The sequence below is a fragment of the Neltuma alba genome, unplaced genomic scaffold (assembly GCF_004799145.2).
Source record: "Neltuma alba isolate B1F8T4 unplaced genomic scaffold, ASM479914v2 tig00012697_pilon, whole genome shotgun sequence".
NCBI classification, from domain to species: Eukaryota; Viridiplantae; Streptophyta; class Magnoliopsida; order Fabales; family Fabaceae; genus Neltuma; species Neltuma alba.
The window spans coordinates 46,977-74,686 of record NW_021637124.1 but is presented as its reverse complement, the minus strand read 5'-3'; the positions used below and the strand labels follow the sequence as shown (position 1 = coordinate 74,686).

General features: G+C 34.7%; 2 protein-coding genes across 3 annotated transcripts; both read left to right on the top strand.

Moving 5' to 3' along the window:
* The first annotated feature begins 2,119 nt into the window (after positions 1-2,119).
* Positions 2,120-8,571, top strand: LOC114730006 (two-component response regulator-like APRR2). Its single transcript, XM_028917025.1, has 12 exons — positions 2,120-2,272; positions 2,950-3,204; positions 3,901-3,980; positions 4,388-4,451; positions 4,688-4,734; positions 4,890-4,967; positions 5,054-5,569; positions 6,014-6,154; positions 6,302-6,532; positions 6,666-6,734; positions 6,850-6,927; positions 7,500-8,571. The coding sequence occupies exons 2-12, from the start codon at positions 3,075-3,077 to the stop codon at positions 7,680-7,682; spliced, it is 1,617 nt and encodes a 538-aa protein (XP_028772858.1). The 5' UTR covers positions 2,120-2,272; positions 2,950-3,074; the 3' UTR covers positions 7,683-8,571.
* Positions 8,572-11,522: 2,951 nt separating this feature from the next.
* LOC114730011 (tobamovirus multiplication protein 2A) lies at positions 11,523-16,239 on the top strand. Of its 2 annotated transcripts, none has more exons than XM_028917032.1 (7): positions 11,523-11,638; positions 12,216-12,530; positions 13,431-13,530; positions 13,718-13,798; positions 13,875-13,979; positions 14,972-15,184; positions 15,838-16,239. In XM_028917032.1, exons 2-7 carry the CDS (start codon positions 12,301-12,303, stop codon positions 15,943-15,945), a joined length of 837 nt encoding a protein of 278 aa, XP_028772865.1. In that variant the 5' UTR covers positions 11,523-11,638; positions 12,216-12,300; the 3' UTR covers positions 15,946-16,239. The 2 variants fall into 2 exon arrangements, with proteins under 2 accessions (XP_028772865.1, XP_028772866.1); XM_028917033.1 differs by lacking the exon at positions 11,523-11,638 and adding an exon at positions 11,660-11,747.
* The last annotated feature ends 11,471 nt before the right edge of the window (positions 16,240-27,710 follow it).

Genomic DNA, 27,710 nt, shown 5'->3' with positions numbered 1-27,710 from the left:
ATTAATTAGATATTGTAGAAAGTATTTAAGAAAGTATGTTGACTCATATATTTTGCACATTATCGTCAAGTTTCTCTATTTCTTTCTAAAGATACAAAGCATAATTAATCACATTCTTTTTGTGAATGTGAAATACCTAAGTTGACAGTTGATAAAAATGTTTGTTTATATAATAACATAATAAGTAAATCTTCAATTCTTATTATCTTATAATAATTTTACATAGATTAATAAAATTAGTTAAAGCTGATCATTTTTTGTAAAATATTAAATTTATCCTCAATAAAAGTAATTAGTTATATAAATCTAATTAATTAATGAGGAAGTTTTATAATTGAAAGTGAAATGGCTTTGATTCATCCCTATTAAAAATTGGTTACTTTCATTTGAACCAATACTCAAATTTGGCTTAATTAAAATTTAAAAAAATGTGGAGCTATATTTTCGGGCAATTCAAATTTTAGGTCACGCAAAGCAATTATTGGCACATGATTTGGTTGAACAACAGATTGATTTCACAACACTGATTTAGCTCTCCTTTCAAATAAAACATTTATTTTAATTATTTTAATATGAAAATTTATACATACCTTGATAATAGGTGAAAAGACATATAAATTGACATCTCTCCCAATGAAAGCTTGAGAAGATGTCTGTCTTACTTGCTTTTATGTTAAAAAATATACTTATGGTTATGGGTCACACTAACTTAATTATTTATCTAATTGTATTTTTGGGCGCAATTTAGTTGGGTTTCTAGAGTGTGATTTACATAACTTATAGTTTATAAATAGGTGTCTTACTATAAATTTTTATATTTTATATTAGAAAAAAATTATTTTGCAGGTACTTGTACTTTTCTACAAATTTTAATTTGGTATGTAGTTTATAATTAGGTGTTTTACCGTAAATTTTTATATCTTATATTAGAAAAAATTATTTTGCACGTACTTTTACTTTTCTATAAATTTTAGTTTGGTATGTTTGTATTTTTTTCTTAATTTAATCTTTTATTTTTTTTGTTAACACCCTTTGTTCTTGTAATTTTATTCTATTAGCATCGTTAACTGGGATGAGCAGTGCTTCATAACTAAGTTAACACTTTAATTAAAAGAGAAAATTACATAAATATTAATACTAATTGAACAATAAAAATTTATAGACTTATAAATTTAAGATAAAAAAAAAATCTTATGGTCATATCTTTTTATTTTATAATTGAATATCCTCCGAAGTAATTGTTACAAAATTTAACCTTTCTTAATTTTATTACTACAAGAATACAAGCTCATGCTAACTCCCTCTCTAGCTGGCAAAAAACAAAAACTCATTCTGTAATTATAACGGAAAATTTGTGAAGATATTGTGGCCGCCCTCCCCCCCTCCCCCAACGTGGAGTGGTTTTATACTCTTCTTGTCCAATCTAATTTAAAAATTGATATTAATTCTATATGTAAAACTTAATTTGTATGTTTATCAATTTGTTTTCAAATTAATTAGCAAATGGTATTTAGGATGATATATTGCATAACAAAAAATAAGTTGCATTTAAGGGAAGTTAAATTATATAAAGAGAAGAAGGCTTGCACAAACAATTATTTAAACATAAGGCACTAATTTAAATATAGTAAATATGACTTGCACACAAAAAAAATAAGTTGCATCTAAAAAAATTTAAGTTGTACAAAATCTTTAAAAATGATTTGCTAATTTTTTCTGTTAGACACATGTATTATTTTATTGAAGACGATTCTGTTTGAGATGCTATCAGACACTAGGATGTATGTAGATATCTCTTCTAATAATAAATAAATGTCTGCTTATTGAGGGATTTATCCCAATTTTTCTTTTGTCGTTGTTGTTGTTTTTTTTTTTTTGGGTGATAATTTCTTTTGTTGTTTTTAAAAGACGTTTCATCCCATTCTATTTTTGATTTTTTAAGCTTTCCTATGCTCAATGAAGGTAAAAAGAGTTGAAGCCGAGGGTGGATTTGGAACATTAACCTTGAAAGAAGTGGCAGAAACGCAGAGAAGTTCCTTGACCCCAGAGAGAGAGAGAGAGAGAGAGAGAGAGAGAGAGGTCACCTTCATATTCTGCGGTCCGCAACAGCCGATTGCAATTGTACAGCAGTCGCCCATATCATTCACGGACCGCACTGAACCCCCTTTCCTTCCTTCTCCTCTATCTACTTCCCATGAAACAACGCCAGAAAGAACAATGAACTGCTTCATTTTTCTTTGACCTTCCAAGTTGCATTTTCTTTTCAGCCAAGGTAGTTAAAATGGTTTCGAAACCAACATCAGTCCCTCATACCCACTTGCATGCTCATTATCTTTCGGTTTCTCTGTTGTGAGAACTTTGTTTTGAATTTTCTTTTGCTTTTGTTTTTTAGCTCAAATATGTGCATGCATGTATGTCGTTTTGAGCTGCTTGCGTCTTTATTGGTTTCACGATTATTGGGTTGCCTTGTTCTCTGCCTGACTGTTGTCAGTTTTTCTTAATTATTTTTCTCTTCAGAGTTAAAGTTTTCTTTTTCCTCTACTCGAGATCTCGCCCGGCTCTGTATCAGATTATTAAGTGAAGGTGCTCTAGTAAATTGATTCTTCTTTTCACTTCACAAGAGGATTTGATTTTCCTTCTTGGAGAAATCCGAAATGGTTTGGGATAAATAAGTAGGAATCTGTTTGATGATCAATTCACCAACTGCGTCACCCATGATTCATGGACTTTAAGCTTATCTGGCTTGATCTTCGTGGTATTGTCTGTAGTCTGCATTATATGCTCCTTGGAAACCTTTCTGTGATGTAAAAAATGCAAGTATGCGATGGAGTATCAACTCGTCTCATTCCCTTTGAGTCTTTCTTTAATAAGATTAGTATTCTAAATATCTTGTTATCATCAGATTATCTCTTATTTGATTGTTTCTGTGTTATGTGATCTTGATTACAGAATACGGTCTAGTTTACTGGATCAAACTGGTGATCTGGCGGGTTCTTGCAGAACAAATTGGATGTAGATAAGCATTAGTGATCTGTGACTTCTGTAGGCGACAGAGGAACGATGCTAAGCCAGCTATGGTTTGCACTGCTAGGGATATACAGGAGTGGAAAGATTTTCCAAAGGGACTTAGGGTTCTTCTCCTTGATGGAGACAGAAGTTCTGCTTCGGAGATAGCAACAAAGCTGGAGGCCATGGACTATATCGGTAATACTTTTCTGGGCTTGCTACTTTTCTCCATTTACTGAAAATTTTGGCCCAGCCAATCTCACTCACTTTATTTAGTGATTAGAACTGGTCCCCATCGTTATCTTTAATGGCATCTTGTAAAGCATCAATGATTTAGTGAGTGTCCCCTAAAGATTCTTTGGAAGTATGTGGTCTCAGAATTTAGTTATGATGGAATTTGATAATTTTAAAGAACAGCCCTGTTCTTCCCTTCTTCGTTGCTGGATGTTACTAACTTACTATACAGGGCATTTCTCAGATTGCTCATAAAGCTGCTAACTCTATCATTTGCGTTTAAACTACGTGCTTACAAATGCCTCTAAAGCTCTACGTGGTCCAAATTATGGAGATAATGAACATAAATTAATTGCCAATTATCTATCTGTGAGTTACTCAATTTATGCTATTCTATATTCTATCCGTAGCTTTTTCAATCTTTGTCAATATGAATTGTTGGCTACAGAAAACAAGCATCTATTAAGGAAAGCAAGTATTCCAAGAAGGTAAACTTTATTAAAATTATATTTTTTAGAAATCAACGCAATGAAAGTTTTGAATGCGTTTGAAATTCATATCAATCTTGCCTTCTACTCCCTCAGTCCTTCAATTCTTGGTTCCTGTACATGCTTGTCCATTCTGCTGGTTCCCTTAATAAGCCTGAGAATATCTTTGCAGTCTCTACATTCTGTGATGAGAATGAAGCCTTGTCAGCAGTCTCCAGCAAACCTGAAGGCTTCCATGTTGCCATAGTGGAGGTAATGAAATCTCATTAAAATATCAAATTACTAGATAGTAGTAACAAAACTTGAACAGAAAATGATAAATCAGACGTTTTGAAACATGTTGAAATGAAAAGGCTCTGGACGTTTTTGATAAAGAATGGTTTTTTGGAATCTTGATTATGATTATATGCTGCAAACAATTAGGCTGCAACCTTGACCCATGGGATCGTTTTATAATGAAATCGTAGAATGTCGTTCCTATCATATAATGTATTTCACCCCAACAAGATCATGGCAATTATTGGCATAATTAAAGATCCTCCCTTTATACACTTTCTGGATATCAATATTATACTTGGTTTCCTTTGGATTGTGGCGTAATACAGACTTGATAGGATTTGTCACCATATCCGTCCTTCTAATTGCATTAGTAACTGCAGGTCAGTACCAGCAGCCTGGGAAGTTTCAAAATTCTTGAGTATGCCAAAGACTTGCCTACCATCAGTAAGTTTGAAAATATATATATATATATATATAATTCTGCAAGTTTTGCCTCTTGCATGCATGTTGCATTTGAAATTGAAATAGTTCGTCCGTTTTTCATGATGTCCTTAAATAATGCAAGATCTTAGTTTTTCTTTGCTGGTATATCCATATTCTTTAGGGGAATGTGATGAAAGTTTACTTTAAAGGCTCTCGTCAAAAATCTTCTAACAAGTGATACTTGATATTTGATGCAGTGACTTCAGACAATCACTGCTTGAGCACCATGATGAAGTGTGTAGCGGTAAGATTTTGGCTTAGCTGCCCTAATAATTTGCGGCTTAAAATCTGATGTTAATATTCTTCAATTTATTTATTTCACCTTATCTTAATGTTAATTCACATTTCTAGTCCCTCATGATTAATTATTTGATTGGTTACGGCATTTTCTTTTTAAAGCTTGGTGCAGTTGAGTTCCTAAACAAACCACTCTCCGAGGAAAAACTCAGGAATATCTGGCAGCATGTTGTTCACAAGGTTTGTCAGTAGAGGCAGATTCTGTTGGCATTTAATATTAACATGTCATGAGCGTAAAAGTTGCTAAATGTGGTTCAATTGAGCAGGCGTTCAACACTGGGACAAGTGTCCTGCCTAAATCACTAGAAACTGTCAAAGAATCTGTGGTATTGCAGCTTCAAACAGACAGTGGGGAGCATGGAAGTTTAAATTTAGAGGAGTCTAGGTTCAGTGATGATGATCATGAGCAGTCTGCAGGAAGTGAAAAGTACCCTGCTCCTTCAACTCCACAACTAAAACAGGGGGCAAGGTTAATGGACGACGGAGATTGCCAAGAACAAACTAATTGTTCAGCAGAAAAAGAAAGTGAGGACCATGATGGGGAATCTAAATTTGTCGAAACTACATGTGGGACTTTGAATGCCAACGGTACTTGTCAACCAGTGAAACCTGAAAAGGCACTGAACATGGAGGATGAGAACCTTGCAAATGATTCTAAGAGTGAGAAAGTTGTTTCTCCATCTGTACATGATAGTGTTCTCAGCAACATTGAAGGTGACACTGTATCTCCAAATAAACCAGGTGTTAATAGTGATTCCCGTCAAATCAAAACTAAGAAGAAGGTGAATTAAGTTTGCTATATGACTATTAGTTCTTATCATGTTTCATAGATAATCCTTTTTCCTCCACTTGCAAAAACCTCATGAACGCTGATTTACCTGCAAAAATATCCTTAACAAATCAGCTTATGCATTCAATGTTAGTGATATGACGCACAAAGCCAGGACATATCCCAACATTTCAGCATATGAATTCCATCATATGTCCATGTGTGAAGTGATAAAGAAATTTTTTGATGAAATTGTCAAACCTCAACAGCTGTTTTAAAAATGTTTGGCAAGAAAATAATTCTGAATATAGCATATATTGTTTATGTTTGTTGCTTATACTTTCTCTTTTGTTTTGCATATAAGACCATCCATTTGTTGAAATTTTGCTTTAGAAAGCAAGTTATCTGCTGGTTTTGATTGTCCGAATACAGTTTAACATATTGGCTTTGGTTTCAGGTAGACTGGACGCCTCAACTGCACAAGAAGTTTGTGAAGGCAGTGGAAAAATTAGGGGTTGATCAAGCAATTCCTTCTCGAATACTGGAGCTCATGAATGTGGAGGGCTTGACAAGGCATAATGTGGCAAGTCATCTTCAGGTCATCATTTAGCTTGCTGGTTATATTCTGGGTTTCTTTTTCGCACCGTTAGTAGGATGACTATTTCATCACTTAATCCAGTTGTTTTAAGAAGCCATACGCACGTATCCTCTTAGATAAGCATGATGTTAACTGTTTGTCATACAGAAATATAGAATGCAGAGGAGGCAAATCTTGCCAAAGGAAGATCGAAGATGGGTACAAAGACCAGTTATGGCTTTCCCTCCATATTATTCTAACTGCACCCCATCACCAGCTCATGTGTATCCTATCTGGGGACAATCTGGCAGTCAACCAGCCAGTATGCATGCTTGGGGCCCACTGGGTTATCCCCCATTTCATCCTACTGAAAGTTGGCACTGGAAGCCATATCATACGGTGATTATTCTCTTTAGCATTTGATCTGAAGCAGGATATATTTGTCCCCTTTATTTTAGCGACCTTGATTCATAGTCTTCAATACAGAGTTTTGAATGCAGTTTAACGTGTAAAACATTACTTGATGTTCCAGATGCATGCTGATGCATGGGGTTGCCCAGTGTTGCCAGCTTCTCAAGCTCCTTGTATTTCGCTCTCTCAAGTGAGTGTTAATAAAGTGAAGATCTGGAGTGTTATTCTGTGTGTTAATTGTCCGTTATAAGTAAATTTATTATAACGATTCTGATTATATGTATTGTTGTGTCATCAAACTGCAGAATATACCTGGATGGGATAATGCTAATGCAGTTAATTGTAGTGCTAGCAAGTTAGGGAATTCCTGCGAATATCATGTGGTAATGCAGTACTTTCATGTTAACTTCACGCATCTGGATCTTAGAGACAGTAGGAGCTAGCAAGTCACGTTCTAAAATCATGTTAGCTTATAGCTTATACAGATCAAATGGCTATAAATTAAAATTTGTAATGTACAGAAAGCAGGTTACCTAGGCAATCGGTTCTTCTAGTAGTGTGTGATGTGAGAGTTCTAACTAAAGTTTGCATAGAATATGCCTAAACTTTGGTGTCTTGAGGGTAATTCTATGCAGAGCTTGACTTTCTCATGCACTTGAGTATTTTGCCCATTAGATTCACTTTGAAATTCTTATTTCATAATAAAAAGACTGAGAATCTCAAAGCAAATCAAGTGGACAAAGCAGTCTCAATTGACCTGTACTATATGTTTGTTAACTGACGCACATGTACTAAACGCTGCTGTCTGAAGGGGACTGTTTATGCTTAAAAGTCCAAATTGCCATGAAATTTTCCAATTTGGGTCCTCCGCAATAGTGATATAATGCTGTAGGAGATAGAGTGATACAAAGAGAACCCAAAATTTTTTTAACACTTTTGTGGTGCATTCATGCAGGCAGAAGATGTTGTTGACAAGACAGTGAAGGAGGCAATTAGCAAGCCATGGCTACCAATGCCACTAGGCCTCAAACCCCCTTCCATTGATTGCGTGTTGGCTGAGCTCTCTAGGCAAGGCATTTCCACCATCCCTCCTTGTTCCAGGCATGCTAAACCAGAACCAGAACCCAAACCCCAGTGACCTCCGATGGGAGACCCACGTCTCTTACGATCAGCCAGTGCCCTTATTAACAACTACAAAGCAACCTTCTGGTACATGCCAATCAGAACAACGCTCTGCTTCAATTTATTTTTTGAGGAAACTTTATTTTGGTTGTCCATGAAGAGGCGCACTTTTAATTTTGCCATTCATAGGTCGGATCTTCTAAATTAATTTCTCAATTATTACCCTGTTTTCAATGTCATAACTTCCAGTTTTTCTCTATCCAAAAATTATGCCAAGCCTAAACAGATTGCTTACTCTGAGTTAACAGTACCAAATTGGCTGTTACTGTTCAAGCCAACCCATCTCTTTTGGTTTGGCATTAATTTTTAGATAAAAATAAGAGACGACAACATTGGAAGCACTGGAATGATTGAGGGTTTAATTTAAACTTTGACTTATGAAGAATTAAGTTGAAATAGCATGTACCTATCAGCAATCAAGATAAGGTTTTCCTCCTGTTCTTTTCACACCCCAAAATCTGTCAGAATTCAAATAGCAGATTAGTTGGAAGTTTTGGACCATTTACACACCACCGACCACTCATTGATGCCATCCATATCACTTTTTGGTGCAAAGTGCAGGACAGCCAATAGGCGACATGGTTGGGTGAGTAATGGCCATGTAATAAATGATGATACTTTGTGCTAACTTTTCTGGTTGTAAAGAGATAGATATGTAGATAGGAAGATGCTATTGCATCAAACTCTTGATGATGCTCTGGTCGGGTTTGTGGGTTGTAAATGCCCAACTTTTTTGGGGCATAAAGTCTGTTCTGATTACTGGAATGGATCCTTTTTTGGAGTTGTTGGGTGGTGGGGTCTGTTGCAGACTTTTAATAATGGAAACCGTAATGTTGCTATGTGTAGTTTTCTTTGTGAATAAATGAAAAATGAGTCTGCTCTCAACGGTGAGTGCCAAACTTGTTCCTAATGGTTGGTTTTGCTTACTGCTACATGAAATAATGGAAACCATAATGTTGAATGTGTAGACATGCTTACATATGTAATAGGATGGCTTCTTTGTCTGATTTCTTTAAAATAAGAAATGATAAAGACTTGCTGTAATTACTTTCTTCTCTTTAAAATTTTAAATTGTATAGATTTTCCCATATTACAAAAATATGTACAATTTTTCAAAATAAAATATGATCAAATTGGAAGAATAATATTTATTTAATATAACATTAGAGCATGATGAAATTTTATTTTAATGTTTATGAATTTTAAAAAATAAATTCATTTTAAATACATAAAAACTAGTTATATTTGCATTGCTAATTTGTTATTTATATAAATAACAAATACAAGCATTAGATCCGGATGGTTTTAGATAAGATCAGTGTACTTTTTTTTCAAAATTTTAAAAATGGCATCAATTTTTTAAAATAAATAAAAAAGTAATTTAAGAAGAGCATAATTCTTTCTCTCTTTTGCCAAAAAGAGAGTATAATTCACTCAAAGATAAAGGAACTATTTAAGGAAAGCATAATTCTTTCTTTCTTTTGCCAAAAAGAGGGTATAATTCACTCCAAGACAAAGGAACTAAGTACATCAGTTCTTAAGAGAAGAGTTTTAAGATAACATTGTTTGTTCTTGGCCAAAAATAGATAATATTGTTTGTCTTATGAGTCTCAGAGATATTGATCATGGAATACGCATTTCCATTTTGTTTTTATTTCTGAATGAGACGAATAGTGTATTTCACATACTATTTTCAATTTTAAATATAAGATTCAGTTTGTAATGTAAAATTTAGAAGCGCCAAGGTGGTATTTTTCAAAGATGTGTGAGTAATTTAATAGCTTTAATGTTATGTTGAACTTGGAGAAAAGTTGTTACCTGTAGGCCAGAAACCTTCCGTTTTTTTTTTTTGATCTGAAGAAACCTTCGGTTAGATACTTTTAAGATGTGGTAACTTCATTGATGTAATTTTTTTTTTTGTTTTGGGATGAAAAATTGTTAATATACCTCTAGTCTTTAATATAAGAGCTAGTTTAACATTCAATTTTTTTACTAAATATAAGACTCCAATCCACTTTATCTATCATATTTATCTATTCTTTTTCAAGGTAGCCCTTATAGTATCACATGTTAAAGATTTCATCAAATGGATTTGTAGCTAATACACATAATTAATAAGGATATTTTAAAAAAGATAACATATATTTATTACAAATAATTAACTTAATTAATTTTTTTAATTTACTCAAATTAGTCAACTAGTTCTTATATTAAATATCACGGATCTGCATGATTGAGAGTTTTTATTTTATGTTATTTTTTAACCGAATTATTATGAAAGGTCAACATTCAGTAATCAGGAGGATCCCGCAATGAATCAACTATAGAAGAGCCCCTGGAGATAAACAAATCTTACATGATGACCAAATCTTGGGTCATTGCAGAAGTATCTGACCCTAAAAGAAAAGAAAATCCCAAACGCGAATAGTTACATAAGCCCAACTTAGGCGGCCCAAATAGAAGAATGTTCTGGGCCTAGAAGGCCCACAAATTGTGACGGAAACAAACAGGAAAGAGCACTGTAGGGAAAGTTCCCAACTACTATGCTGTCTTGGACAGGTAGCTGTTTACTGTTGACGGTTCGTTACAAGGGAGATGCCTCCAAGGCTCCGGCAGGGGAAACGCGGCCCTCATTCCCGCCAAATATTATGAAGTGGGACCCACCCATATGTACCCCTCTTCGGCCCAATCACCATGCGCCACTTCTCTCCCTATTGTCAACTTTAAAATGTACTCCTCCGGCTATTAATAATATAGGACCTAATTGTTGAGTTGATTTTGATCTTAAATATAAGATCTATTTTTTGTATTTATCAGCTTTTTTCTAAATTATCCCTAATAATACTCTTTTAACCATAATCAAGTAAAAGAAGGAAGAATGATATTAAGAAAGACGATTATGGGGTTTTAGGAAAAATATGTCATATTTCTTATAATGAACTAATTTACCTAACTTTTTTAGTCTAATCAAATTAGTTAAATAGATCTTATATTAAATATCAAAGGAATATATATATTCCTACAGCTCAGAACATTTTCTCTCTCTTTTAAATATACGGAGCATTTTCTTTAGACTTATACTGCATTGCCTGTTGTACGGAAATATGTAATTTACAGCTAAGAATGGGGGCTCCTGATCCCACCACCGTCCCTCCAGTAACAGCATTTCCTTTTCGCCTGTAATTAAAATAAAATATTGGAGTATTTTATCATATCCGTGCCTCCAGATTTGTTTCAATATTGCTGCGGAATTTAAAAAAGAAAAAAAAAAGAAGGAATGGATAGAACGGAATCCAACCTAACCTCCGTGAGTTCATTCGGAAGACAACAAATCAAAACTCAAACAGTGTCATCATCCCCTTGGCCAAATTATACTGACGCATACAAACACGCGCATAATTTTGTTTTTTCTCCAAAAGGCCATTAGCCATTAGGGGTCTTACGAGGGAAAGGGAGGAAAAATAGGAGAACAAAAATTTTAATGAGTTTATTTGAAAAAAATTGAAGAAATAAGGTTGTAAAATTTTGATAAAAAATGTAAAATAAAAAAATAATTAACATTAATAAAAAAAATTTTAACCTCAGTCTTCATTATTTTCAAACAAACTCATAAATTTTTTTTTTTTCCTTCCTTCTATTTTGCTCGTACCAAATGTACCCCTAAGAGCCGCGGCATTGAGTATTGAGTATTGACCCACCGGTATACAAATACAATACCTACCCTTATGAATTTACGTAATTGGCCCTGGGGGTCTCGAAACTGAAAAGCAAGCGCCTCTCATCATTTCGCCTTTTCATTTTTTCCCCTCTCTCTCCTCTGTCAGGGTCTCGGCTAGTGTGATTTCTCTGTAAAGGGAAGCGAGGAACCTCGCAAGTCGTACTCGATATCGTTCGAAATCATCGATCCTTCCGGTAAGTTCTTATTGCTTCTATCTGTGTCCAAGCTCTCGTTGACGCCTTCAATTTTGTTTCAACCTTTGAAAACTTTGCCGCGTTTCTTTCAAATATCTACTTTCTACTGGTCAGTTGATCTATCTATGTCACTTAATTTAATCATCTAAATTTTCTAAAGCATTTTCTGAGATGGAGTTAGTTCAAAATTCTGGTCAATTGCATTCTAGGTGATAGTTCTTTTTTCCTTTTTGGCCCGTCGGGAAATTATGGGAGAGAGAATATCCTCGGACAATTTGCTGAATTACTAATCATCGCTTTCAATATTGGATATCTTTCCCATCCTTTCGGATTCTCTTAAAATTATTGAGATTAAGGATTTCCATTTGTTTTCTTTTAGATATGTTCGAATTATATTTCCCTTTCCGAGATTCCGGAGGTTATATTGACATGTAAATTCGACGATGAAGTTACTTTTCCTATCACTCGTTTCAGGAAGGTGCAAGATGCATAATTTAGCGTATCTGTTACATTTCATTCCTAATAATGGGGCTTATTTTTACTGTGATCGATCATAAGAATTTGAGGGTTTTTGCAGAAAATATTGGAGACATTTGGAACATTGGCCTCCAGTTTGAATTTTGGTCAAGTTATCAAATTAAAGTACAAAAAGTCGGTAGAGGATGGCCTGTAGGGGCTTCTGGGCGTGCCTTTTGAAGCTTCTGAACTTACTAATGACCCTTGCTGGTCTGGCCATGGTGGCCTATGGAATATATCTACTGGTTGAATATGACAGAGCTTCAGAGGAAATTGCCGATTCGCCTTCCAGTTATGATCAAACTGTAATTCAATTTGGCCGACCCATCTTTACGGCTGTATCACTATCAGATAGTATCAGCTTGCCCAAGGCTTGGTATGAATGCTGCTCTTTTTCCCGGCTTTTTACAAGGCTTAGTAAATGAATAGTTGTTCCTTCTTGTAAACTGACAAAGTTAATGTTTTGAACATATTTTGTCGCATTAGTTTTGGTCGTGATATCCGGTAAAATCATTTTATGGAGGTGAAATTTATAAATTTACTCTGGGCCAATATTCTTCTATCCAGTAAAATCATAGTTTACTAAGCAGCACTGGTCCCAACTTCCTTTAGAACACTCTTTGGTAACTTGCGATGGAAACTCCGTGCCAGGAGTACATAATTTTTGCAATCAGTGTCTTCAATCAGCTTTTGGGACATGGTCTCTATGTTGGGTATTTTCTGCCATGTTCTAGTTGGCCTAGTTTGGGTTACAGTTGCAAAGTGAACTTTTACTGTGGGATTAATGGATTGAAGGTTCAAAAGTTAAGATTAGGGCTGATTATGGTTCATTGTTTGTTGTGATTGATGCACTGATGGTTCTTCTTTCCAGTGCTGTATAAAATTAACTGCAACTAATTTTCTTTGTGCATTTTATGATATGCTTACTTGCTAAGTATTACTAAATTTCAACTAACCATTGTTTCTTCCACATGTTGGTTTCTGACCGACTAATGTCATGTCATTAGTGTGCAATATGATGGACCTGTGTGGCCTGATCCTTTTCTTTTCTTTCCTTATAAATTTTAGTTGTGGCTTAACTTCATTGATGTCACCAACTCCATATTTTGCTTATTCTATTTGGATTTGGTTTTACTCATGCCAATAAAATTTTTGTTTCACAGTCATATGTCTAATACTTAAAAAATTCTGATTGCTTTATGAGAAGAAGTTGGTGAAGTTCAGCCAACATTGTCTTAGCGCGTATGAAACTAATTGTGTAATTCATGTTTGGCAGGTTTATTTACTTATTCATTGCCATTGGAGTTGTTCTCTTTGTCATTTCTTGCTTTGGTTGTATTGGAATTGCAACAAGGAATGGATGCTGCCTCTGCTGTGTATCCTTTTAGATGTCTTCTGCAATTATGCTATGGCCAACAGTATCTGATAATTAAATACCTTTCTGCCTATATATATGGATTGAAAAGTTCTGTTTCCATTTTGCTTTCTTTCCTTTGGTGTGTATGTGCACATGCATGTATATATTTTGTGAGTATTAGAAGTGGTTTCCTTAATCCAACAAAGTATTCAATTTTGTTGCTGTTGCTGATCCTGGTGGAGCTTGGTTTTGCTGCCTTTTTATACTTTGATAAAAGCTGGGAAAAGGTAAGCCGTGTATGATCATTTACGATCTGAAATTTAAGATGATATGGTTGTCATCTTATTGTTATGTTGCTTTCAGGAAATTCCAGCTGACAAAACTGGATATTTTGAAATGATATACAAATTCCTGCGAGAGAACTGGAATATTGTGAAATGGGTTGCTCTTGGAATTGTAATCTTTGAGGTAAGTAGTATGATTGGCAGATGGAAGAAAAGACTTTTGTTTTGTGGTCATGAATGTCTTTTTCTGCATTCACTCATGCACCCACTGAGAAGAGAAGCAAGCAGATTTAATGCCCTAAACTATAAACGTTGCAAAGGATTTTAAGAATTGATATCTTCACATTCTGGATTACTTTGATAACACTGAGAATGTTTGAACTTGTGATGAAGTACTCAATGTTGCCCTTTTTTCGCTTGACGGAAATCTAAAATATCAGGAGGATGAGCAAAATGAACTGATAACTACCAAATTCGTACCAATAAATTTTATGGTAAATAGATGTTGGTTACGTTGCACAAAGTTTGGGGAATAAATCATACTATTCATGCTTATAAATAGTGTGAATTGTTGGAATTTTTATATTTTATATCAAAGTTTCTATATTTTATATTGATGAGGTTGCTATTTCTTGTACTTAAGCATGATCTCTCTCAACCGGTGGCCAAATTTCTTTAACTTGGTTAGCAAAGGTAAACTCGTCACTTGTGGTGACATCATTTCTCAGGGACCTTACTTTTGGACTGAGAAAATGCAGTTTAGGTTGTTGACTGCCTTGATGTTACGGAGGAAACATAAAGCTGGGAGAGAGAATAGAGAGTAGAAGCTGGCTAAATAGGAATATTTTGTTGGCTACTTAGATTGGCTTGCCAACTTTAAAATTTAGAAACTTATCACCCTGTTCTTCAGATCACTCAACAGATCTGTTGATCCATTGTGGCAAATCTAATTTCAAGTTTTATCCTGGAGTTGCGTATGTTTGTGTGATAAGTGCATTTCTTTGTCTGTTTAAGATCTGTAATTGGTGAACTTTTTATTACATACTTTGCAAAAACTATTTGTATAGATGTTGTGGAGTTGTGTCTGTTTGTGGCTGTGATGAGTGCATTTCTTTGTCTGTTTACGATCTGCAATTGATGATATCTTTATGACATGCTTTGCAAAAACTATTGCAGGCCCTTCTTTTCTTGTTAGCCCTCATTGTTAGGGCCGCAAATAGGCCAGCAGATTATGACAGTGATGATGAGTTCGTTAATCCAAGGCACCAAATGCGGCAGCCACTGATAAACAGAACAGCAGGACCAGCAGCCGGTCCGCCAGTTCCCGGTGCAATTGACCAGCGTCCTCCTGGCAGGAATGATGCTTGGAGTACTAGGATGAGGGAAAAGGTGCAATAGCTTTCTCTGCATTTCACTTTAATCGTTTTCGTTTATACACTATCCTCATGAGAATGTTTAAGCTGTCTGTCTTGACTCTAAAGAGATGCTTTCATGACATGGTAATTCAAGGAGAATTAAGATATGATTTCTGCACAGGATTTTTAGATTTTCATAAATTGTGCATCCAAATATTTTTCTTTCGGTAGGTTTTTCCTTGTGCAGTCTTTTATCTGGGAATCTGTTCATCATTGTCCTGGTATTACATTTTCCACTGTATATAGCATTGTTGAAATGGCTTTTCTTTGAGGACTTTCGTGTGAAGATTTCATGGGCTATTGCAAATTTCTCCTATACATTCTGTTGAAATGATCTTTTTATGAATGGCTGGAACTCTATTAGGGAAGCCGGAATATACTTCTTAGATTGACATTTTCACATTCTACATAGAGTACTGCATTGTTGTTCTGCGATGTCACATTATGGGCTTGTTCGGACATTTTTTAAACTATATGCTTAAGCTTAGATCCGCCATATACATCTTTTAATGTTCTGGACTATGTCTGACCATCATATCAGCTATAATCAGAAAAGATGCATCTAATCATTGTTGCTCTATGCTTGTGATGTCGTTTCTACATCTGATTCTAATGCTGTTTATCCAGTATGGGCTTGATACTTCGGAATTCACATACAACCCATCTGAGTCACAAAGGCTCCAGCAAGGAAGCTCACAGCCAACTGAAGAAAGGAAACGCTGCACCATCATGTAATCATTTTGTGGATTGCTGTCTAAACCCATATCGGGTTAACTTCCAAGGATTGTTTTTATGGACATTGGCATTGAGACTGGAAGTTTGTCAGTAAGGTAGCCTTTTGTTGAGTTTGTGTACAACTCGCATTTTTCTTTCTGGATCCTTTTATATTATATCACATGGTAGCAGTATCTCCGTTTTGTTGTGTAATATCCATTAAGATATTGTGGCATTGCTTGTGTAGCTTAGGATAGTGATGTAGTCTCCAAAGTGCATGCTCTTTTATTCTTATTCTATTTCTTTTTGCTTTTCTTTTTTTGGTTTTTTTTTTGTTGGGTGGGTGTCTAGTCTTCAAGTTGCCACAATCACAGTGAGTACCACTAAAATACCCTTGTCTTTTTATACATCGGAAAGAACCACTAAAATGCACTTTAAAGTATTAATTTGGAGTCTGATTCACGCCACTGGTCATTCTTTTACATTATTCTATTAATGCGTTGATGGAAATTTATTGTTGAATCTTTGCTATCATAATGATTTAATACATATTGCGATTTTCTTGGCAAGATTTCGGAAAAATCAATTTGGAGTCTTTCAGAAAGAATTGCATCTTGAGTTGGTTAATAATAGGGAAAACTAAATTGACAATCCTTATAGTTTCATTAAATTTTAAATTAGGTCCCTATAATATTTTTTCTTTTATTCACTCCTTATTGTTTGCTCAGTTATTAGTATTAGTCCTTCTGTTAATAATATTTGCAAATGCCGTTAGTTCCAGTCAAAAAGGGGTTGATGTGGTGCTACACACTGATAAAGATGTGCCCAATTAAAGCGGAGCCCTAAACCTCCTCGTTTATACAATAAAAACTACTATAGCCAAACCTTCCAACCCAGCAAATCTGTGAAATCCTCTTGCAGAACTACTCGCTATCCGTGTTCTCTGTTTTAGTGAATCGCTTCATTTCAAGGCATCGAAATTAAGCTTTAGTAAATCAAATTATTCAAAGTCATGAAAATAACCTTAGCAATCAGTGAATCCCTGATTTGCTTTTAAAACTGAGTTACTAGAACAGAGAAGATATGCATTAATATATATTTATATATCTCATCAATCAATTCAGTTCCCTGGTACGTTATTTCCAAATTCTTACCCTTACATATGCAGGTTTATTTTCGGTCTCTGTCAGTTCATTTGCTAATTCATGAGAAATCATAACTTAACAATCAATACATCTTCTCGTTTTGTTTCTTTCGTGCAGATTCTTACACCTACATAAATATATAGATTTTGCACAATTTCACTCTCTTCCCTTACATGATTATATTATACAGATGCACAAGCATTTAGGCGCAAAATTCAATTCTGGACATCATCTTGAGATCGATTTTGCTAATAACAGTTTTTGTTCTCAAAGTATTTCATCAGTTTTGGATTAGTTATACTATATGCTAATAACAGTTTTCTTTAAATATTTTCTATGCCACCAAGCTTTTGTGGTGGCAGACTTACCCAACAATCAATATTATTTTTTTTCAAGAGTGGACAAAATAGGAGCATGATCCAATCCTCGAGAGGCTAATGAAGAGTGATGGGTAATTGCTGCTGATTTTGGTGAATCACACTTCAGGTAAGTGAAGGCAGACAATAGGGGTAAGCGAGGACTGGAGCAGGACTTCATGAAACCTGACTTGTTGGGTTTGGAATGTTCGGCTATGGCTGATTTTGGTGTGTAAACTAGGAGGTTCAAGAGTTGGCTTCAATTTGGGTGCAATCTTTATCCGTATGTAGCGTCACATCAGCCCCTCTTGACTGAAACTAACAGTGCTTGCAAGTAGTATTAATAGAAGGACTAACGCTAGTAACTGAACAAACAATAAGGAGTGTATAAAAATAAAAAATAATATAAGGATTTGATTCAAAATTTAATAAAACTATAAGGACTACCAGGTTAGTTTTCCCGTTAATAATATGCATGTTTTGTTTTTTTGGGGTGGTTCATGAAATGAGAACAAGTAGTTGTTTGCTTTCACCAAAATCAAAGTTCTAGTGATTTTAAATATAAAACTACAAGTGTGATTGGCAGTGGCATCTATTAAGCAAATAAAAAGGCCTTAAAAATTAGACTTGTAGTCTACAAATGAGGGCTTATAATTAGGATCGGAAGTAATATATGTGTTAATGTAAAATCCATGTAACAAATTTAATTATATTTAAAAAATTAGATAAGTTAATTAATGGTAATAAATGTGGCTTTTTGTTTTTTAAATATCCTAATGATTTTATCTTTTCTTAGTCTCTTACTTAATTATGGTTGAGGGAGTATTAATATGGGTAATTTAAGAAAAGCTGACAAATATGAAAAATATACTTTATATTTAGGATTAAAATTAACTCAATAATTAAATTTTACATTAAAAACTAGAGGAGTATTTGGATATGGGCATGCGGTGTCTTCACTTCCGTTTTTCTTCATTTCCTTTCACTTCCAATCTCAATTACAAGATTAGAATTTTAGTGGTTCAGATTTTATATTTCTAAAACTGTCAATAAAATGTTAAATTTTCAAAAATAAAATAAAACTACTAAATTTTAGTCAAGATAATTCAAAACAATACTAAAAAAATATTCTATAAAATTATTTTCTAAAACATGAAACATGAAGTATTAAACTTTCAATCTTAATAATTGAGATGAGTGGTGTGGTTGTTAATGAAAAAAAAAAAAAAGAAAGCGTAGAGAATTTTATCCATTTAGATATAGCCATATGTCATCCTTGTCCCACCACTGCTAAACACAACCGGTTTGTGTTCAGCGGAGATGAGGATTGGCAATACTTTTTTCGCTTCAAAATATAAACTAAATTTTATTAGATGGGTTTGGTTTTCTCATAAGATAATATTTATTTTTATCGAAGTATTTAATGAGTTTTTTTTTTAATTTTATCTCTATATATTTTCTTTCATCTTTAATTCATTTATTACATCTTTTACTTATTCTCTTTATTAATAAGAGTATATCTGGGGAAAAAATACATGTCTTGTATATTTATTATTCTAAACTGATTTTAACTAGTTTTTTTTTATAAACGTAAATGGATAAAGCTTATTTTATATTTTGAACCGGAGGAAGTAGCAAATATGCATAAGAAAGCAATGTTTAATTTTTCTTTTGCATTTGCAAAATCATCCAACAAATAAACGCACTGTTATTACGGCACCTTATAATCATCTCTTCCTTCTGTCCTTTTTATTTTTAATTTTTTGGATAAATCCTTCCGTAGGCGAGTTAGTTAATGATATACTATTTCTGGTTGACTAATTTGAGTAGATTAAGAAAATAAATTAAGTTAGTTATTTGTAATAAATATGTATTGTCTTTCCTAAAATATCCTTATTAATCAAATGTATTGGCTAGTACTAAGGGCTATTTTGAAAAAAAAAGTTACATAAACATGATAGAGAAAATGGATTGGAGTCTTATATTTAGGAACAAAATAAACGTTAAACAAAGTTTTATATTAAGGATCGGAAGTAGTAGTTATTTATTTCAAATATTTTTTAAAGTTGGTTTTCTTGAGGGAAAAAAAGATTTACCCATTAAAAAATTAATTGCTTGGGTCTTTTGAATAATTTTTCAATTATTTTACTCTTTAAAAATATTTGTAACTCTCTTCTATGGATCTTTGCTTTTTTGATAAGGTAAAACCGTAAAAGCATCAAACCAGACCAGCTACAATTTCTTCTTACTCTTATAAGACAGATTCAAAATAACATATATAAAATATATTCAAATTAGATACTATAAAATGAATCCTCTATAAACATACAGTGGAAGACTTTAAGATTAGAGTTACCTCTTGCCATATCTATTGCCTAATTAATCTGAGAGCTGCAAGATAGATTAGAGTCAGAAGAAAATTGATTTAGATCTCTTCTGACTGGCAGATAGGCATAGTGATGGCAACCGGGTTCAACCGTCACCAGTTAGGGAACCTCAGGGAGCAGATAGGGTTTTCTGTTTCTAAATGTATCGCTCTGTTAATTTTTAGCCATCAAAACCTGATAATTAAATTTTCACCATCAGAGAAATATAATCTTGACTGAAAATAAAAACCCTACTGGGTTTGGGCCTTTTTCCTGACCACGGGCCACACTCAGGATATTTTATTAATTCCTAATTAAATACCTAAATAATTTATAATAATAATAAAATGTCTCATATTCTCCCACTTGGCCAGTGTACTGTATGTCAATTGCCCTATCCCAGACAAGTTAAGGCTATACTGCAAGAATCATGGCGACAAGTCCCCTTAAGTCGGGTATTGCCTTCCATGCATTACAAGCCGCACCCTTACTTAATGGGTATACCTTCATGAATAAACTCAATGTTTATTTAGTTCTTGCCTTATGCTTATCAATCTCAAAACACAAATGTACATTTAATTACAATTAGAGATGACAAACCATAAACTGATTTCATTGCTCATACCTCAGCTAATCAAATGAAGAACGAAGTCCCATGTGAGGCATATGCAAAACAAATTCATTGGGTTTCAGTCCTTTAGTCAAAGGATCTGCTAGCATACTCTTTGTATCAATATGTTCAACCGAAATTTAGCCATCCATAACTCTTTCTCTCAAGCAAAGGAACTTCAGTTCGACGAATTTACTTAGACTCTTATTCCTTTTGTTGTTGGATATGGCCACGGCAACTGTGTTATCACAGTATATTCTAATCAGCTTAGAGACTGATTCCACAATCTTAAGCCTCGCAATGAAATACTTGATCCAGATTGCTTGTGAGCTTGCCTCAAAACATGCAATGTACTTAGCGTCACCAGTGGAAGGAGCAGTTAGTGTTTGTTTTAGACTTTTCCATGAAATAGCTCCTTCTGCTAACAGGAAGATGTAACCAGTTGTGGACTTGTATGTGTCCATGTATCCTCCTAGATCAGAGTCTGAGTAACCAATCACTTCTAGATTCTCTGTCCTCTTATATGTAAGCATATAGTGTTTAGTACCCTGTAGATATCTAAACACTTTCTTTGTAGCTATCCAATGCACCTCACCAGGATCACATTGGTACCTTCCCAGCATGCCCACAGCAAAAGCTATATCAGGTCTTGTGTAGACCTGTGCATACATTAAGCTTCCTACTGCTGAGGTATATGGGACCTTTTCCATTTCCCCTTTCTTAAACTCGGTCTTGAGACACTGATTTATACTGAACTTATCCCTTTTTCTAGAGGAGTCACGTTAGTAGAACAGTTTTTCATTCTGAATTGTTCAAGAACTTTGTTTACATAGGCTTCTTGAGACAGGCCTAGAAGGCCTTGAGTCTTATCCCTATGGATCTTAATGCTAATGACATAAGATGCCTCAACCATATCCTTCACAAAGTTCTTAAACAAGAATTGTTTCACATTGTGCAATAGTCTCAAATCATTGGTTGCAAGCAATATGTCATCAACATATAAAATCAGAAATATGATTTTGCTCCCACTAGCCTTGTGGTGTATACACTTATCCAGGATGTTCTCATCGAAACCAAATGATGTGATCACTTCATGAAACTTTAAATACCACTGTCGTGAAGCTTGCTTTAGAGCATATAACGATTTCTTTAACTTGCACACCATATGTTCTTTGTCTTTTGCAACAAATCCCTCAGGTTGCTTCATGTAGACCTCTTCCTCAAGATCATCATTGAGAAAGGCAGTCTTAACATCTATCTGGTGTAACTCCAAGTCAAAATGTGCAACCAATGCCATGATGATGGGGAAAGAATCTTTCTTTGATACAGGAGAAAAGGTTTCTCTGTAATCAGTTCCTTTCACTTGTGTGAAACCCTTAGCAACCAACCTTGCTTTGTAACGATCAACGTTACCTTGTGAGTCTCTTTTGGTTTTGTAAACCCACTTACAGCTAATGGCTTTAGACCTACTAGGTAACTTTACAAGCTCCCATACATGATTGTTTGCCATTGAGTTCATTTCTTCAACTATGGCATCATGCCACAATTTGAAGTTTCCACTTTTCATAGCCTCAGTAAATGTCAAAGGATCATTTTCAATGCTAACATCACAGTTAATTTCAACAGAGTAGATAACATAATCACTAGGTAATGCTGGTATTCTTTCTCTAGTTGACCTTCTTAATGCAACTTCTTGAGTTGGTTCATATTGCTCATTAGAAACATTCCCTGTCACATTCTGTGGTGGTTCAGATTGTGTGACAGGTTGATCAGCTTGCATATGTTCCTGATGTCTAGCATTGTCAACTTGTGTTATGGGATCTATACTATGTTCTATGACAGCTCTAACTAGATGAGAGTCATTGACCATTGAAGTTCCCTCACCATTTGTGTTAATGGTTCCTTCTATGTGATCATCTTTTGTTTGATCACTCCCACTAAACACGTCATTCTCAAGAAACTTAGCATTCCTAGATTCTACAAAACGTTTTGAAGGAGGAGGACAATAAAACTTATAACCCTTAGACTTTTCTACATAGCCTACAAAGTTAAGCTCTTATAGTCCTAGGGTCCAATTTCTTTTCTTGTGTTTTATACACTCTTACTTCTGCAGGACAACCCCATACTTTCAAATGATTTAAACTGAGTTTCCAACCTTTCCAGGTTTCAAAGGGAGTTTTAGGTACTGCCTTTGTTGGTATCCTGTTTAATATGTATACGGCTGTCTTGAGTGCTTCTTTCCATAATGAAATTGGAAGTTTGGAGCTACTCATCATGCTCCTAATCATGTCCAGTAAGGTCCTATTTCTTCTTTCAGCTGCACTATTCATATTTGGTGAGCCAGGCATGGTATATTGAGCAACTATACCATGCTCTCGAAGAAATTCTTTAAAGAGACCAGGTGCTTGTCCTTCATTTGTGTACCTACCATAGTATTCACCACCTCTATCAGACCTCACAATTTTACTTGGTTTCCCAATTTGTTTTTCTGCTTTTGCTTTGTATTCCTTAAAGGCATCTAGTGCCTCACTTTTATTATAAAGCAAGTAGACATACATATATCGTGAGTAATCGTCAATAAAGGTAATAAAATACTTTTGACCGTGCGCGGTTAAATCAGGGCAGCAAATATCGGTATGTATAATCTCAAGCAATTCATAACTTCTTTTAGCTCCCTTTCGTGACTTGTTGGTCTGCTTTCCTCTTATGCAGTCCACACAAGAATCAAATTCCGAATGGTCTAAGGGTGAAAGAATTTCCTCCTTAGTTAACCTTTTGATTCTCTCAATGGAGATATGTCCCAATCTCCTATGCCATAAGCTAATAGAATTCTCATTGATGACACTGCGTTTAATACCACATGAAATAGTAAAAGATTGAACATGATCACGAATTATTTTAAATAAATCACCAATCATTGCAATGTTTGCAATCTTAACATGATGTCTGCTAAAAAACATAGAGCCCTTTTCAAGACATAAACCATAATCCAACGGAATTAATTTTGAAATGGAAATCAAGTTCCTCATGTAAGTTGGAATATAAAAAGTCTCAAAAAGGTCCATATGAGTATATTCAAAAAAATGCGATAAGTCCCAACCAACTCCACACGGTCTGGGGTCTTGCTGCCTGATAGAACCCATTCCTCACTCAGACATGGTGGCCTGCTTGTTAAGAAGCCCTGCATGGTTGTGGAAATGTGGATCATTGAACCAGTATCAATCCACCAAGTGTCATCATCAACATTAATAGCATGAGATTCTAAAGTAACATGAGAAGTAAACATACCTTTACGTTCAAGTCATGCTTTCCTCTTAGAGCACTCATTCTTCATGTGCCTCTTCTTCTTGCAGAAGAAACATCTAGCATCCTTCTTGTTTGAGACAGTAGTAGGAGAGATTCTTCTTCTTCTTCTTCTTCTTCTTATCCTTCTTCTTCTTCTTCTTCTATCATCCTTATTTCCCTTCCTACTCCCACCCTTATTGGAACTTTCTCCCAGATGAGCTTCTTTAGATGCACTCTTTCCACTTATCAACAACCTAGTTTCTTCTTGCACACACATAGACAGTAGTTCATCTACTGACCATTTTTCCTTATGTGTGTTGTAAGACACCTTAAAGGCATCAAATTGTGGAGGAAGGGAGTTCAAGATCAATTGCACCAGAAATTGCTCAGTTGGTTCCGTCTCAAAGGTTTTTAATTGAAAGGATAGATCTCTCATTTTCATAATATGCTGCCTGATTCCACCAATACCTGTGAGCTTCATAGCACATAGCTCTGACATAATGGTGCTTTCCATCTGCTTGTCTGTCGGTTTAAACTGTTTATCGACAGCTTCCAGGTATTCTTTAGCAGTTTCGCATTTAGGGATTGCTCCCGAATGCCCCTTGCAATCCTTATTTTAATGATCAGGAGAACAAGGCAGTTGGTTTTCTCCCAATGTTCATAGTAATCCTTATTATTCGAGTCATCAACTGGTTTGGGAGGCCTGTCAGTCTCCAAGACAAAGTCCATGTTATAGCAACCAAGCTGCAAGGCAATATCTTTCCTCCAATCAGGGTAATTAGTACCATCCAATATGATCTTATTACTAGCATCAGTAATCAAGTTAGGGACAAAAAATGAAGCTGCAATATCAGAGAATCATCAAACTTACAAATTACTTGAGACAATAACAATAACTGTGCCTTGCATGCTTAAAAAACATTAATAAAACATACAATTATAAATACATATCACTAAATTCTACTTATGGGCAAAGAAATTAGCATAGCATGTATTTATCTCATATTGATGGAACTAGAACGTATTTATATTTCCTAATACAGTGGGCTACTTAGAAAATACAAGGCAATTCTATCCCGTTCCAATTAAATATACATTTATAATTATCTACCTAGGGGCAAAGATTAATTATGAATGCATATTTAATTACAATTGATATTTTATAAGTCTATTATGTGATTTATGTTGCATGCAACAGATAAAGGATGCCGTGGCTACTCCTCAAGAAAGCATGCTAATCATAAATATCAAATGAGCACGTTTAATCCAACATATGCACAATATTAATGGAGAACACAAGCAATTAATTATCATATTAATATTAAGTCCTCCTACTATTTTATGCATTCAAACAATTGTTTAAACATTAACCTTAGCATATTTCAACCTAAAATAAACATTGCAAAATTCAAGTAATTAAATAAATTGCCCAAATTTATTATCCAAATATTTAGCCAAATAAATAATACAACAAACAATTTTGCAAATTTACACAAAAAATGTGAAATAGCTAAAATCAACTTTTATCTTTATTTAAACAACTTAAACATTTGCATAAAATAAATTACATGTGAAAACCACTTTTAAATAAATAAACAACTTACAATTAATTATTTATTTAACACAAACAGATTCTAGAAAATAAATTAAATGGGCTAAACAAAATTTGGACAAGGCAGAGCCCAAAAGAATATTCGAGAAACAATAAAATAACACTGTTCAGGCCCAAAACAGAAGCCCAAAAAGCAAACAGTGACAAAAAAAACCAATTTTGAAAAAAAAAAACAAGCCCAAACCCGAGGCTCAAACATTCTGTAACGTCACTATGCAAAAATTTTTTTTTTTTGAATGAATCAGAGTGGCCCAAACAGAGGAGGCCCAATTCGAAGAAAAAAAGGGTAAACAGAAGCCCAAAAGCTTTTAGGCCCAAATAGAATTAAATAAAACAATTCCTTTTTTTTTTAAAAGCCCAGATCGCGGGCCAAAATGGTTCAGCCCATTAAACCTGAATTAGTGAAACAGTGCATTTCACTTAATGGGTAAAACAACATCGTATTGGATTAAAATAGAGACTCCCAAATCAGTCCAAACAACGCAGTTTCTGGTCTGGGTGGTTTTCCACATGGAGTCGAGTTAGGTTAACCCGACTCCTGACCCGCATTCGACCCGGTTCGCATCCCCTACATGGTCCGTTTTTGGCATTAAAGACGCCATTTTCCAGCGTTTTTGGCGGTGGTTTTGATAGAGTAATGCCTAGAAAACAATATGGCAACCATTCGAACATATTTCAGATGAAACAGGGAGCCAAAACGCAAATAAAAAATTCAAACTTTGAAGCATGAATCGAGTTATTTTTTTTTTCTGGCCAAAAGGGGGCATCTTTCCGATGTTTTTGACCACGCAATGCTCAAAAAACAATACCAAACATAGATTCAAATAGTACCAATAGGTAAAAGAAGCAAAATTGAATCAAAGTTTATGCTTTCAGGCAAGAAAAATCACAGTGTTTGGTTGGGCTTGTTCAAGTTTCAAAAGAGATGTTTTTTGAAAACAAAAAAACGAGAAGAGATAGTCATTAGAGAGCTTAAATAAAATTCTCCTCTCATCCCTCTAATCCAAAATAGGCATGTATTAAAAGCAAGAACCAATACCATATGAAGATAAATGATGGTGCAGATAAGTATCTTTGATCATCCCACATGGAACCGATAAAAAATACGGTAAATTCTTTTATTCCATATGGAGTCAGATCATCCTAGATAAAAACAAAACACATTAAATTAAATAAAGTAGGCAAAGTAGAACCTAACCAGGCTCTGATACCACGTGTAAGACAGATTCAAAATAACATATATCAAATATATTCAGTTCAAATAATACAAAATGAATCCTCTTATAAAACATACAGTGGAAGACTTTAAGATTAGAGTTACCTCTCGCCATTGTTATTGCTTAATTAATCTGAGAGCTGCAAGATAGATTAAATTCAGAAGAAAATTGATTCAGGTCTCTTCTGACTGGCAGATAGGCACAGTGATGGCAACCGGGTTCAATCGTCACCAGTCAGGGAACCTCAGGGAGCAGATAGGGTTTTCTGTTTCTGAATGTATCGCTCTGTTAATTTTTAGCCGTCAAAACCTGATAATTAAATTCTCACCATCAGAGAAATATAATCCTGACTGAAAATAAAAACCCTACTGGGCTTGGGCCTTTTTCCTGACCACAGGCCACACTCAGGATATTTTATTAATTCCTAATTAAATACCTAAATAATTTATAATAATAAAATATCTCACAACTCTCTCCCCATCCTGTCTCTCTTTCTTTGATCTGTCGCCATTGAACCGTAGCCCAACCTCTATGACTCTGTAAAAATATGAGACTTTCTTTTTGTTCTCATGTAAATCTCCATTCTTTTTCAAATCAAGCAGAAAGGTCCCTTTGTTATTGGCTTCTACTTTTCAGTGCTTTTTTTTTTTAAAATAACTTTCAAAACTACAAAATCAACACAAATCCACCAAAAGGGAATGTACGAAAAACAATTTAGGGGCTCATATTCTACAGGGTGATGGAGGATGCCATATTAGTAGAAGAATAAGAATGAGAAAAAAGTTGAAGAGCAGTGCTTTCTTCCCCTGTGCCATTGTTAACATCTTAACCGCCATCATCAACATGTGAGAAGAAAACAAAGAGCGACGAAGTCATAGGTTTTAACAAGGTTTCATTCTCTGATGCGATTTATCTATCTGTCGCAATCTTTAGCATCTGGAAACAAAATGGGCAGGGATTGAGGAAGCGCTTCCACGGTGGTTCTTAAACAAAGGTAGTCAATGTATGGAGAAAGTGAGGAAATTTGAGATGGAGCGAAGAGAGAAGGCAGAAAGTCCGACAAAGAGAGGAGAGAAGTAGCCTGAGATTAAGGTTGTGTGCGGCGCTTCAATGGCGGGGCGGTCTGGGAAAGGAAGAGAGAAGGGATGGAGAGAAAGAAGGAAGGAAGGGTAGCTAAAGAATTTGTTAAACTTAG

What these genes read in the sequence shown, in the direction of transcription:
- LOC114730006 (XM_028917025.1), top strand. Translation starts at nt 3,075, where the DNA reads ATGGTTTGCACTGCTAGGGATATACAGGAGTGGAAAGATTTTCCAAAG. An exon ending in AAATCAAAACTAAGAAGAAG is followed by an intron (nt 5,570 to 6,013) that starts GTGAATTAAGTT and finishes CTTTGGTTTCAG; the next exon opens with GTAGACTGGACGCCTCAACT. An exon ending in ATGTGGCAAGTCATCTTCAG is followed by an intron (nt 6,155 to 6,301) that starts GTCATCATTTAG and finishes TTTGTCATACAG; the next exon opens with AAATATAGAATGCAGAGGAG.
- LOC114730011 (XM_028917032.1), top strand. Translation starts at nt 12,301, where the DNA reads ATGGCCTGTAGGGGCTTCTGGGCGTGCCTTTTGAAGCTTCTGAACTTA. An exon ending in TTGATAAAAGCTGGGAAAAG is followed by an intron (nt 13,799 to 13,874) that starts GTAAGCCGTGTA and finishes TGTTGCTTTCAG; the next exon opens with GAAATTCCAGCTGACAAAAC. An exon ending in GTACTAGGATGAGGGAAAAG is followed by an intron (nt 15,185 to 15,837) that starts GTGCAATAGCTT and finishes CTGTTTATCCAG; the next exon opens with TATGGGCTTGATACTTCGGA.